General features: G+C 44.5%; 1 protein-coding gene across 1 annotated transcript in view; it reads right to left on the bottom strand.

Annotated features, from left to right (window-relative positions):
* Window positions 1-13,622, bottom strand: part of LOC124619705 — a 247,412-nt gene that overhangs the window by 200,427 nt on the left and 33,363 nt on the right. The window contains exon 3 of the mRNA XM_047146262.1: window positions 3,848-3,983. Within this exon, the coding sequence (XP_047002218.1) occupies window positions 3,848-3,983 (136 nt within the window). The remainder of the gene's footprint in view (window positions 1-3,847; window positions 3,984-13,622) is intronic.

Here is a 13,622-nt window from a genome sequence, read left to right as displayed (position 1 = left end):
CCACAGTGCCTTGGTTCTTGGTGATCTTTTCCTTTTTCAGTTTATCTCGCTGCTCCTTAGGTTTTTTCAGCTGGGAGGGCTTCACTGATTGTCTCAGGGACTGAGGAGGACCATGAAGACCTACGACCAGCTACAGTGGTTGCTTCAGCCACAGGTGGGTGTCAGCCTTACCACTGGTAGGAACAAGGGAAGAGAGTGATCGAAGGCCCCCTTCCTAGTGAGAGGAGCCGAAGAAGAGGTATGCTTCTCCAGCTGAGAAGTGGGGACTGGTGTCCCCTATGGTTGGAAGGTGTTGCTCCCAAAGTAGATGGTGCAGGAGCAACAGGGAGGGAAGTGCGCCCCCCCCCCCCAACCATCATCAAGGGGGCAGCTGTTAGTCTGGCAGCTCTGAGAGACATCTGTATGCAGCAGAGCAGAAGATAACCGCTGTCATATCGGCAGTTTAGGTTGACGTCATATGCACAGGATGTAGACTCTCATATTTTCTCTTAGCCTCAGTGTAGGTCAGTCAGTCCAGGGTCTTGTCTTCCATTATTATCCTTTCTTTCTGGAGAATCCTGCAGTCTGGCGACAAGGCGAATGGTAGTATCTGCAGTTGACACAGATGGGAGGCGGGGAACATGGAGTATTGGGATGTGAAGGACGTCCTAAATCCCGACAGGTGACACTGGAAGTACAGTAGGAAGACATATGGCCGAACTTCCAGTACTTAAAGCACCGCATGTGGGGGGGGGGGGGAGGGCATATATGGCTTCACATCACAGTGGTAGACCATCACCTTGACCTTCTCGGGTAATGTGTCACCCTGGAAAGCCAAGATGAAGGTAGCAGTGGCAACCTGATTATCCCTCAGATGGATGCGCCGTTCGAAATGAACTCCTCGTCACTCTAAGGTGGCGCGCATCTCGTTGTCAGACTGCAAAAGAAGGTCCCTGTGGAATGTAATACCCTGGACCATATTTAAGCTCTTATGATGCATTATGGTAACATAAACATCCACCAGCTTGTCACAAGTGAGTAATGCCTGTGACTAGACAGAGGATGCTGTTTCTATCAAGACTGACCCTGACCACATTTTGGACAAGTCCTCCACCTCCCCATACTTGTCCTCTACATGCTCCACATAAATACCGATTCTTCATGGACATGAAAGATTCCCCATCAACTTTCGAACATACGAGGTACTGGGGAGAAAAAGCTTCGCTGCCATCCTCAGCCTGACGTTCCTGCCATGGTGTGGCCAAGGAAGAGAACGATTTGGGGTCGTGCTTCCTATTTGAAAGTAGATATCGACTGTTTACAGACTGCTGGTGGTAGACCACCAGCAAGATGATGTACTACGCTTCATCGCGTGCCATCCATCCTGATGCCACCCACTCTGACCAGGGCCCCTCCCCATGGGCGTCACCTAGCTGCAGCAATAGCCACCTGGCAGGATAGCCATTGCCAGGAGTCCCGATGGCCCAGGGGGATGAGCATCTACTCCTTGGCATATGTGGGGAGTTAACGGCGCAGGCATCAACAGAGCGATCTGTGTGTCGTCAGGGGGCTACAACCAACAGGGTACATGGCGGCTCCACCACAACGGACTGGCTACCATGCCGGATATCAGGTGCAACCAAGTAAACAAGTCCATATCAACGTCAGCGGAGAAAACGATACTGCAAAGTTGATGGAAAAAAAAAACGCACCCAGGAAGGTGACCTCGCCCAACAGTTGGAGAATGAGCAGAAGTGCAGATCCACATCGATGAAGGATGCAAGGGGTCTCAGCACATGATGGGCACGATGCACCGTGTAAGGCGCCCTTCCGCAGTTGGCTCGCTCTTCGGGAAAATTTTGAAAAATGGAGGTCAAACCTCACAGGGGACCATCACATAAGGGCCGAAACAGTTTGAGGCTCCTTTTAGTCGCCTCTTACGGCATGCAGGGATACCTCGGGCCTATTCTTACTTCCAGACCTGCAGGGAAGGATTTTAAATGTCTTGCATCATAGACCAGTTCGAAAAAAGAAAAAAAAATGGATAGGAAGCCATACAGACAGAGAATATAATGATATTGCTTAATTTTACAAAGAAACGCAACTTGATGCGAGTTCTGAGGTTTTAAAGAAATTATGTCTTCAGAACAACTAACGAGGAAAAAATTATTGAGGAACGGCTCAGTTCTACAATTTCAAAACAGTTCCAGCTGGTAGGAGATACACTAGGTTCGCTTCTGAGATTGTACAACTGATTACTGAAGGATCTCGCTCATTACGTCGAATGTATCCTCCCTTTTGGCCTGGTTGAGATGGGAGTTTTCTTTGGAATATCATGAAAAAGAACAGTTTTATACGGATCCTTCTATTTGGGACGGACTCTGCCCTCTTGCTTTACTTCCTCGCAACCAAGAATGTCTATTTGACGCGCTTCCCTTATAGAATAGAAGTCTGTCCCCTTGCGATACATCCTCTCGCAACACGTTTCGCTGCTGCGACCAATTAGATTAGATTAACACTTGTTCCATAGATCATGAATACGACACTTCGTAATGATGTGGAACGTGTCAGGTTAATAAAAGATGTCTGTACAAGATATTACATTACACAAGATATTGCATGACACTAATGTTTAAGTTGTTGTTTTTTTCACTTAATTTATATCTAAAAATTCAGCCAATGTGTAGAAGGAGTTGTCATCTAGAAATTCTTTTAATTTATTTTTAAATGTTAGTTGCCTAGCTGTTAGGCGTTTGATGCTGTTTGGTACGTGACCAAAGACTTTTGTGGCAGCATAATTTACCCCTTTCTGTGCCAAAGTCAGATTTAACCCTGCATAGCGAAGATCATCCTTTCTCCTGGTGTTATAGCTATGCACAATGCTATTACTTTTGAACTGGGTTGGATTATTAACAACAAATTTCATAAGTGAATATATATATATACTGTGAGGTTACTGTGAGGATCCCTAGAACCTTAAATATATGTCTGTTGGATGACCGTGGGTGGGCTCCAGCAATTATTCTGATTACACGTTTATGAGCAATGATTACTTTTCTACTCAACGATGAATTACCCCAGAATATGATGCCATACGAAAGCAGTGAATGAAAGTGGGCATAGTAAGCTAATTTAGTGAGATTCTTATCACCAAAATTTGCAATAACCCTAATAGCATACGTAGCTGAACTCAGACGTTTCAGCAGACCATCAATGTGTTGCTTCCAGTTTAACCTCTCATCAATGGAGACACCTAAAAATTTGGAAAATTCTACCTTAGCTACAGACTTCTGTCCAGAGTCTATATTTATTACTGGAGTTGTGCCATTTACTGTACGGAACTGTATATACTGGGTTTTATCAAAATTTAAAGAGAGTCCGTTTGCTGAGAACCACTTAATAATTTTGTGAAAAACATGATTTACAATTACATCACTTAGTTCTTGGTTTTTGGATGTTATTACTATACTTGTATCATCAGCAAAAGGAACTAACTTTGCATCTTCATCAATGTGGAATGGTAAGTCATTAACGTATATCAAGAACAGTAAAGGACCTAAGACCGAACCCTGTGGGACCCCGTACTTGATATCCCCCCCAGTTTGAGGAATCAGCTGTTGTTTTAACATTACATGAACCACTTATTTCAACAACCACTTATTTCAACACCAATAATGAACTCCTTCGCTAAGTGTGAATGCACCTTGACAGAATAACATTGTTCCTGTACGAAGTTGGTATGAGTACCAGCAGGCCTGTTGTGTATACCAGCAACAACTACATCCTTCGTAGTAGAATTAGTCTCGACTGGCACTAGAAGCGAGAAGTGAGCGCTTGGCGAATGTCTTGGCGCGTGCGGCAGACTCACCAACAACGAGCATGTCGCCGTGCTCCGAGACAGTCCTGAAGGCCGGCGCCTCCCCGGACACCTCGCAGCGGTAGCGGCCGGACGCCTCCAGGTCCACGTTGTGCAGAGTCACCTGGCTAGCGTTGGACCGCGACCTCTGCACACGCCAACCACACACTTGCAGTAAATTCTGCCGCAGGCAAAAAGTTTAACACAGTTTACACAAATATATAACTCTAGACATTGAAAAATTGTAATCTGATAAAAAGCACTGAGACGCCTCTTATGAGCATAAACATGGGGGTGCCCACTCTTCGCCTTTACAACTGCTTGAGTTCACCCTGGCCATACTGTCAATGAGATGTCTGAATGTCTGTGCAGGAATGGTAGCCCTGAAGATAGTCATGTTGTTCGCTGTTGTCTGGAACGAGGAAGACATTTTGACTCGTACCAAAGGTGATCTTATATATCTAATAATTAAATTTTCCGCAAGACGTATACCTATAATAATGATGGAAGCCGAAGAAATGAACTAAAATTTGTGTCATGGCCAGGACTCGAAACCTGGTCTTTCATTTTACTAGACAGAAAATGCTCAATATTACATCACTGCTGCACTATGGTGAAGGTCACTGTACGAACAACCCAAGTCGAATGCCCTCCCCAACACACACTTCAATCCATATCTTCAGCTGGCTAGGTCCTGCAGGAATATTGACCATAGTGCTGCATTGATGTAATGGTCAGCATTTCTGCCTAGTAAGCAAGAACACGTGGGTTCAAATCCCGGCTGTCGCACAAATTTTAATTCACTTCTTTAACTTCCATCACTATCGTAGGTAAAGATAAGACTTAAATGTCTCGGCGAAAATTTAATTATATGATCTATAAGCTTTCCAATGGCGGAGAGCTCTGGCAATAGTGACAATTTATGGGGAAAATAAGTGGTTGTGCTCTGATCAGCAGTTCTCCCTGATAAGCAAAGAGATCTGAGTTCGAGTCCCGGCCGTCGCACAGATTTCAGTTCATTTCCATTTCCATTCCAAAGGTGTTCCATTATGTTCCAATGGAAACTCTCGACAGGACTTCCATTTCAGGTATGCTATTATTCACAAACCATTGCCTCACAGATGTTGCTTTATGTTTTGTCAGGCTGATACGATCACTGTCTCCGAAGAGTTCCTGTACTGTACACAGTACGCAATGCTGTAATGTGTTCAGATCATTGTCTCCGAAGAGTTCCTGTACTGTACACAGTACGCAATGCTGTAATGTGTTCAAATCACAGTCTCCGAAGAGTTCCTGTACTGTACACAGTGCGCAATGCTGTAATGTGTTCAGATCACTGTCTCCGAAGAGTTCCTGTACTGTACACAGTACGCAATGCTGTAATGTGTTCAGATCACTGTCTCCGAAGAGTTCCGGTACTGTACACAGTGCGCAATGCTGTAATGTGTTCAGATCACTGTCTCCGAAGAGTTCCTGTACTGTACACAGTACGCAACGCTGTAATGTGTTCAGATCACTGTCTCCGAAGAGTTCCTGTACTGTACACAGTACGCAATGCTGTAATGTGTTCAGATCACTGTCTCCGAAGAGTTCCTGTACTGTACACAGTACGCAATGCTGTAATGTGTTCAGATCATTGTCTCCGAAGAGTTCCTGTACTGTACACAGTACGCAATGCTGTAATGTGTTCAGATCACTGTCTCCGAAGAGTTCCTGTACTGTACACAGTACGCAATGCTGTAATGTGTTCAGATCACTGTCTCCGAAGAGTTCCTGTACTGTACACAGGACGCAATGCTGTAATGTGTTCAGATCACTGTCTCTGAAGAGTTCCTGTACTGTACACAGTACGCAATGCTGTAATGTGTTCAGATCACTGTCTCCGAAGAGTTCCTGTACTGTACACAGTACGCAATGCTGTAATGTGTTCAGATCACTGTCTCCGAAGAGTTCCTGTACTGTACACAGTACGCAATGCTGTAATGTGTTCAGATCACTGTCTCCGAAGAGTTCCTGTACTGTACACAGTACGCAATGCTGTAATGTGTTCAGATCACTGTCTCCGAAGAGTTCCTGTACTGTACACAGTACGCAATGCTGTAATGTGTTCAGATCACTGTCTCCGAAGAGTTCCTGTACTATACGCAGTATGCAATGCTGTAATCTGTTGATATCATTCCTGATTTAGCGCATTCTTAAGGGGGTAGGACGTCAAACTGGCCGACTTCAAGTAGGAGAAGCACCACAGGACATTTTTTTTAAGTGCCACTGTCTATACTTTTTATAAATAAATTCAAAAACTTTGTCAGAAATACCAGGAACTATTCGAGATGCATACTCATAGCTGTGGAAGTTCAAAACTACAACATTTTTTTTTACATGTGAAATTTCATCTTTTTTTCATTTGCTGTTATCTGCATTTGTTGTTATAGGTACACTTTTCTTCGCACAGCGTACAAACCTTACTTATAGGTGTATGACACTCTAGAATTTATTTAACTTGTGCAAAATAAATGAGCTCTTACATTTTAAACTTCATGTTTAGAAAAAACTCAAATTTTACAGTTAATGATCTAAATTTTTACCACAGATTTGAATGGATTTGAAAAATTCTAAAACTTCATACACCTGTAAGTATGGTTTTTATGTTGTGCAAAACTCATCGAAGAATCTCTCTAGCCGCCTGGGATTAGCTGAGTGTGGTAAGGCGCTGCAGTCACGGACTGTGCGGCTGGTCCCGGCGGAGGTTCGAATCCTCCCTTGGGCATGGGTGTGTGTGTTTGTCCTTAGGATAATTTAGGTTAAGTAGTGTGTAAGCTTAGGGACTGATGACCTTAGCAGTTAAGTCCCATAAGATGTCACACACGTTTGAACATTTTTTTGAATATCTCTCACTTATGAAGAAAAGTGTACCTATAGCAACAAATACAACCAAAAGCAAGTGAAAAAGATGAAATTTCACATGTAAAAAATATTTTGTTATATTTTTTAAATTCCACTGTTTGTGAATCCTGAATCCTTCCTGGTCATGTTGAGAGAATTTTATGAATTTATTTGTAAAAGTAGAGACAGTGGGAATTAAAATGTCCTGTGATGCCTCGTCCGCTCCAAATTTCCTGTTTGACGTCCTACCTCCCTTAAGCATAATAAGGGGAACCCATCCTAACTACGAAAATGACCCTCATATTAAGACGCCACGCCCAGAGTACTTCGCTGTTGGCTCTATACATAATGTCAGCTAGCGTTATCCACACATCCACAAAACCCAAACTGGTCTACCGGGTTACTGCAGGGCATAGCGTGATTCATCGCTACAAATCCCTCGTTTCAAGCCAGCGTCCCAAGCATCCCAAGCGTCGCTTAGCATTGACTACATAACTACTTGGCCTAGGAGGAGCTTCTCGACTGTTCTACCCCACTCTTTTTAACTCACTACAGACAGTCATTGGGGCAGCTGTATTGCTGGTGACACTTCAGAACTCACGGGTTATTCCTACCACTGATTTCATGCGATTTTTTTTTACGACCATTGTCCATCGGTAGATGAGATCTGCCCGATCTTCATTAACTACATTTGTTTCTTTACGATTCACTTCACAATCGATCGAATGACAGAGTTATAGCGTATCCCTGCTGGATTTGTTACTCGGGTGGGATGCAGTGACTAGTCCATGTTCAAGTCACAGCTCTCATGACCGACATGTTCTGTAATTATTCCTTCTCGATTGACAACGCAGTACTCCCAGCCCCCTTGTATAATGGCGGATCATAATGTCTAGTGATCTATTCTGTATTACACAGGTGTGCCGGATAGTTTTTATCAGATAACGTATGTTACTAAAAAAAAAGAAAGGAAAGAAACCTAACTCCTCCCGAACAGGCCATGAGCGCCCAACGATAACTACCAGCCGCCGTGTCATCCTCAGCCCACAGGCGTCACTGGATGTTGATATGGAGGGGCATGTGGTCAGCGCACCGCTCTCCCGGCCGCATGTCAGTTTACGACAGCGGAGTCGCTACTTCTCAGTCAAGTAGCTCCTCAGTTTGCATCACAAGGGCTGAGTGCACCCCGCTTGCCAACAGCGCTCGGCAGACCAGATGGTCACCCATCCAACTGGTAGCCCAACCCGAAAGCACTTAATTTCGGTGATCTGACGGGAACCGGTGTTGCCACTGGGGCAAAGCCGTTCTCAGGCATATTTTTGTGCAGTTTCTAAAGCAACTTACACATTGAGGATTACAGTACGCAAAGCATTTGCTTTTATTACCTACAGCTCTTGAGATATGAGAAATTTATCACTTGTATAAGTGAAATATAGTAACAAAGCAAAAGCCACAAAGCAATAGCTTCACTAGGGCTACTACTTGATGAAGTAATGAGCACTGTGTATGCATAGGAAATAAGCTAATTGTACCAAACCTTAGTCAGCCCACTGTTCTTTGAAAGAGGCCACCAATAGCTTTGGAGCACTGTAAGAACGTAGAAATGATATCAGTTACTCATGCGATCTCACCACTGGTGATGTAATTTATGGCAGTGAAGTGCTGTGCATGTGCCAGTCGGTTGTTGTAAGGAATCAGTGCAGTTCAGTGGTTTGACGTGGACATGTGACAGAACGGCAGAAAGGAATTACCGTGTTTGGATGTGTCCATGACGTGGTGAATGAAACTGAGGTGTCTTGTTGAAAAAGTTTGCCTTGCCAGTTGTTGATTGAACCTGAGATCAGAAGACGAATTCGGAAGGACATGTTGCAACTGAGTTGTCTGCACCCAATAATGCACTTCGGAACAACTTTTACACAGTAACTAGATTTATAAGTTCCAAGGAAGTTGGACACAAGTACGAGGGCAGTTCAATAAGTAATGCAACACATTTTTTTTTTCTGAAACAGGGGTTGTTTTATTCAGCATTGAAATACACCAGGTTATTCCCCAATCTTTTAGCTACACAACACTATTTTTCAACGTAATCTCCATTCAATGCTACAGCCTTACGCCACCTTGAAATGAGGGCCTGTATGCCTGCACGGTACCATTCCACTGGTCGATGTCGGAGCCAACGTCGTACTGCATCAATAACTTCTTCATCATCCGCGTAGTGTCTCCCACGGATTGCGTCCTTCATTGGGCGAAACATATGGAAATCCGACGGTGCGAGATCGGGGCTGTAGGGTGCATGAGGAAGAACAGTCCACTGAAGTTTTGTGAGCTCCTCTCGGGTGCGAAGACTTGTGTGAGGTCTTGCGTTGTCATGAAGAAGGAGAAGTTCGTTCAGATTTTTTTGACTACGAACACGCTGAAGTCGTTTCTTCAATTTCTGAAGAGTAGCACAATACACTTCAGAGTTGATCGTTTGACCATGGGGAAGGACATCGAACAGAATAACCCCTTCAGCGTCCCAGAAGACTGTAACCATGACTTTACCGGCTGAGGGTATGGCTTTAAACTTTTTCTTGGTAGGGGAGTGGGTGTGGCGCCACTCCATTGATTGCCGTTTTGTTTCCGGTTCGAAGTGATGAACCCATGTTTCATCGCCTGTAACAATCTTTCACAAGAAATTGTCACCCTCAGCCACATGACGAGCAAGCAATTCCGCACAGATGGTTCTCCTTTGCTCTTTATGGTGTTGGGTTAGACAACGAGGGACCCAGCGGGAACAAACCTTTGAATATCACAACTGGTGAACAATTGTGACAGCACTACCAACAGAGATGTCAAGTTGAGCACTGAGTTGTTTGATGGTGATCCGTCGATCATCTCGAACGAGTGTGTTCGCACGCTCCGCCATTGCAGGAGTCACAGCTGTGCACGGCCGGCCCGCACGCGGGAGATCAGACAGTCTTGCTTGACCTTGCGGCGATGATGACACACGCTTTGCCCAACGACTCACCGTGCTTTTGTCCACTGCCAGATCACCGTAGACATTCTGCAAGCGCCTATGAATATCTGAGATGCCCTGGTTTTCCGCCAAAAGAAACTCGATCACTGCCCATTGTTTGCAACGCACATCCGTTACAGACGCCATTTTAACTGCTCCGTACAGCGCTGCCACCTGTCGGAAGTCAATGAAACTATACGAGACGAAGCGGGAATGTTTGAAAATATTCCACAAGGAATTTCCGGTTTTTTCAACCAAAATTGGCCGAGAAAAAAAAAGTGTTGCGTTACTTATTGAACTGCCCTCGTAAATTGAATGGCGTCCATGCGTAGATCACGGCACCACACAACCATCTCCCTTGTGAACCTATCATCTTTCGCATTACTGAACTCAAGAAATTTGTTTCATAGGCATCGTAAAGTGTATGAGTCTGTCCAGACTCCAGGGCCTTAATGAAATTCGTCATGAGCCCCAGATTTACACGGAGGGCTGGCATGACAACTATGTCACACTCATCCGTCGGTCTTTAAAGTCATTTACTACCTCGCTACATTATAACTCCCTTCATCAGTTTTTCCTTTATTTAATAATGTTTTCTATCACTGCCGTCCCATTCACAGATAACCGCGCAGAGTAGCCGCGAGGTCTGAGGCGCCTTGCTACGGTTCGGCGGCTCTGACCGTCGGAGGTTCGAGTCCTCCCTCGGGCGTGGGTGTGTGTGTGTGTGTGTGTGTGTGTGTGTGTGTGTGTGTGTGTGTTGTCCTTAGCGTAAGTTAGTTTAAGTAGTATGTAAGCCCAAGGACCGATGACCTCAGCAGTTCGATTCCATAGGAACTTACCGCAAAAAGAAAGAAGTCACAGATAGAACAGCGGTTCCGTGAGAACAGCGATTGTTTTCAAATCATAGTTACTCCAGTTGTATTCACAGTAGAGTATAGTTTCAGTAAGTGGCTTTCAGTCGCGCCAAATTTCCAACTCACACTGATGAGGGTCTATTGCCGTTGAGTAATAATTCGGTCTTCGGCGTTGCCTAGATGGACAGTCGCAATTCTCCACATGCTTCAAAGCTGAGTTCAATCCAGCGTAATCTCTGAATTCTCTGGAATAGCAAAAGGTGCCACTCGCTGAAACCAACTGTACAAATACTTAATGTTTGTATCTTTTGAAAGTGTGGCATCGTAGTAACCAGCGTAAGCAAACGTAACTCTTTCGCATCTGTTCTTTTGCTTTGTCCCTGTCAGATCCCGTATAAGATCGCGAAGTTCATCGGCATTTACCAGATGAGTGTCTTCAGTAGGCTGGTAGGGTGAGTCGAAAGGAAGTCTTGCTCAACTGTATATTCTGCAATGATGTTGATATTACTCAAATGAAGAGATGACATAAAAACAGTTTAGATAATGAGGCAACTTGTGGATAGTTTCAAGCACACGAGTTTTGTAGGAGAATATGGTGACAACTGCCATGCAGAAATAGTCTGTGGTGTGATTTTTTGATCTCGATCGTTAATGCTACTACTATCAGCAGTCGAGTCTCTTTCGTAACATACGCTATTGCAGTGCCTGTGTTGTCCGCAAATACGATGCGAAGTTCATTTGCACATGCATGCATGTCCAAAGGAACAGGCGTCGCGGCGACTGCAGCCGTTACGAATTGTATTCGCAATTGCGAATACGGGCACCCATCAGCTGTATAATGGAATGACTTCAATTAAAATTTTTTCCTCGCTGTGACTCTAGCCAGGAATTCCCGCTTGCCGAGCACAACTCACGGCCAGACACAAACCTCCGTATGTCGTTAGACATGGTTCAGTAACCTGTACTCGTACATACATTATGTATATTCCCATACAGGGGAGACATTTTAACTGAAAGTCGCTTTCCCGGTGTCGGCGGATAAATACGATACTGCAGTGTATGCACTGTTCAGAAATACGAAGCAGTGTTCCTTCGAATATGCATGTCCGAAGGAACAGGCACCGCGGCGTCTACAGCCGTTATGAAACACACTGAAGTGACACAAGCCTTGTAAGTGTCTCTCTCTGACCACAGCAACACCCGCACAAAGAGGTCAATCTAGAGCCGAGCATGGAAACGCTACATCTAAACTGAAGCAGTCAACATCATTGAGTTGAGTTATTCGAGTCTCCAGTGGAAATGAACTTTTTTGTAAATATAAAACGTTCTACTTCAAGAGAAGAGAGTGTTAATTAGTGCATTAAATGTCCACCTCCTTAGCTGAGTGGTCAGCACGTCTATTGACAACCAGCAGGCCTGGGTTCGATTACCGGCCACGTCGGGGCCTGGGTGTTGTCTAATCCTCATCATTGACACGCAAGTTGCCCATTGTGGCATCAACTGAAAAGTATCATTCATGTATAAAGAGACTACTAATTTGTATTCTGTTTTCTCATGAGTTCGCAGCATGGTAAATATTTTGCAATGACATCATTTTCAGGATAACTTTGTTGTTGTTGTTGCTGTTGTTGTGGTATTCAGTCCAAAGACTGGTTTCATGCAGCTCTCCATGCTACTCTTTCCTGTGTAAGCGCCGGCCGAAGTGGCCGTGCGGTTAAAGGCGCTGCAGTCTGGAACCGCAAGACCGCTACGGTCGCAGGTTCGAATCCTGCCTCGGGCATGGATGTTTGTGATGTCCTTAGGTTACTTAGGTTTAACTAGTTCTAAGTTCTAGGGGTCTAATGGCCTCAGCAGTTGAGTCCCATAGTGCTCAGAGCCATTTGAACCATTTTGAACCTGTGTAAGCCTCTTCATCCCTCTGAATCTGCTTACTGTATTCATCTCTTGGTTTTCCTCTACGATTTTTACCTCCCACGATTCCCTCCAATACTAAATTGGTGAGCCCTTGATGCCTCAGAATGTGTCTACCAACCGATCCCTTCTTTTAGTCAGGTTGTACCACAATCTTCTCTTCCCCCCAACTCTATTCAGTTCCTCCTCATTAGTTACGTGATCTATGACCATTCTTCTGTAGCACCACATTTCAAAAACTTCAATTCTCTTCTTATCTAAACTTTTTACTGTCAATTTTTCACTTCCATACATGGCTACACTCCATGCAAATACTTTCAGAAACGACTTCCTGACACTTAAATCCACACTCGATGTTAACAAATTTCTCTTCTTCAGAAACGCTGTCCTTGCCATTGCCAGTCTACATTTTATATCCTCTCTACTTCGACCATCATCAATTTTTTTCCTTCCCAAATAGCGAAACTCCTTTACTACTTTAAGTCTCTTCTTTCCTATTCTAATTCCCTGAGCGTCACTTGATTTAATTGGACAACATTCCATTAGCCTCGTCTTGCTTTGGTTGATGTTCATCTTACATCGTCCTTTCAAGACACTGACCATTCCGCTCAGCTGCTCCTCCAAGTCCTTTGCTGTCTCTGACAGAATTGCAATGTCGCTGACAAACCTCAAAGTTTTTATTTCTTCTCCATGGATTTTAATTCCTACTCCAAATTTTTCTGTTGTTTCCTTTACTGCTTGCTAAGTATACAGATCGAATAAAATTTGAAATTTATGGTAAGCTTTTATGGGACCAAACTGCTGAGGTCATCGACCCCCAAGCTTACACACTACTTAACTAACATAAAATAACTTACTATGAGGACAACACACACACTCGTTCCCCAGGGAGGACTCGAACCTCCAACGGGGGAAGCCGCACGAACAGGACGCCTGAGACCGCGCGGCTGCCCCGCGCGGCTCACAATGAATAACATGGGGGATACGCTACAACCCTGTCTCACTCTCTTCGCAACCACTGCTTCCTTTTCGTCCCCCCCCCCCCCCCCCAACTCTTGTAACTGTCATCTGGTTTCTGTGTGCAAATTGTAAATAGCCTCTCACTGTCTGCTTTTTACCCCTTCCACCTTTAGCATTTGAAAGA

This window comes from Schistocerca americana, chromosome 6 (assembly GCF_021461395.2).
Source record: "Schistocerca americana isolate TAMUIC-IGC-003095 chromosome 6, iqSchAmer2.1, whole genome shotgun sequence".
Classification (NCBI taxonomy): Eukaryota; Metazoa; Arthropoda; class Insecta; order Orthoptera; family Acrididae; genus Schistocerca; species Schistocerca americana.
Note: the sequence above shows the minus strand (reverse complement) of the source record. Positions and strands in the feature narration are given on the sequence as shown.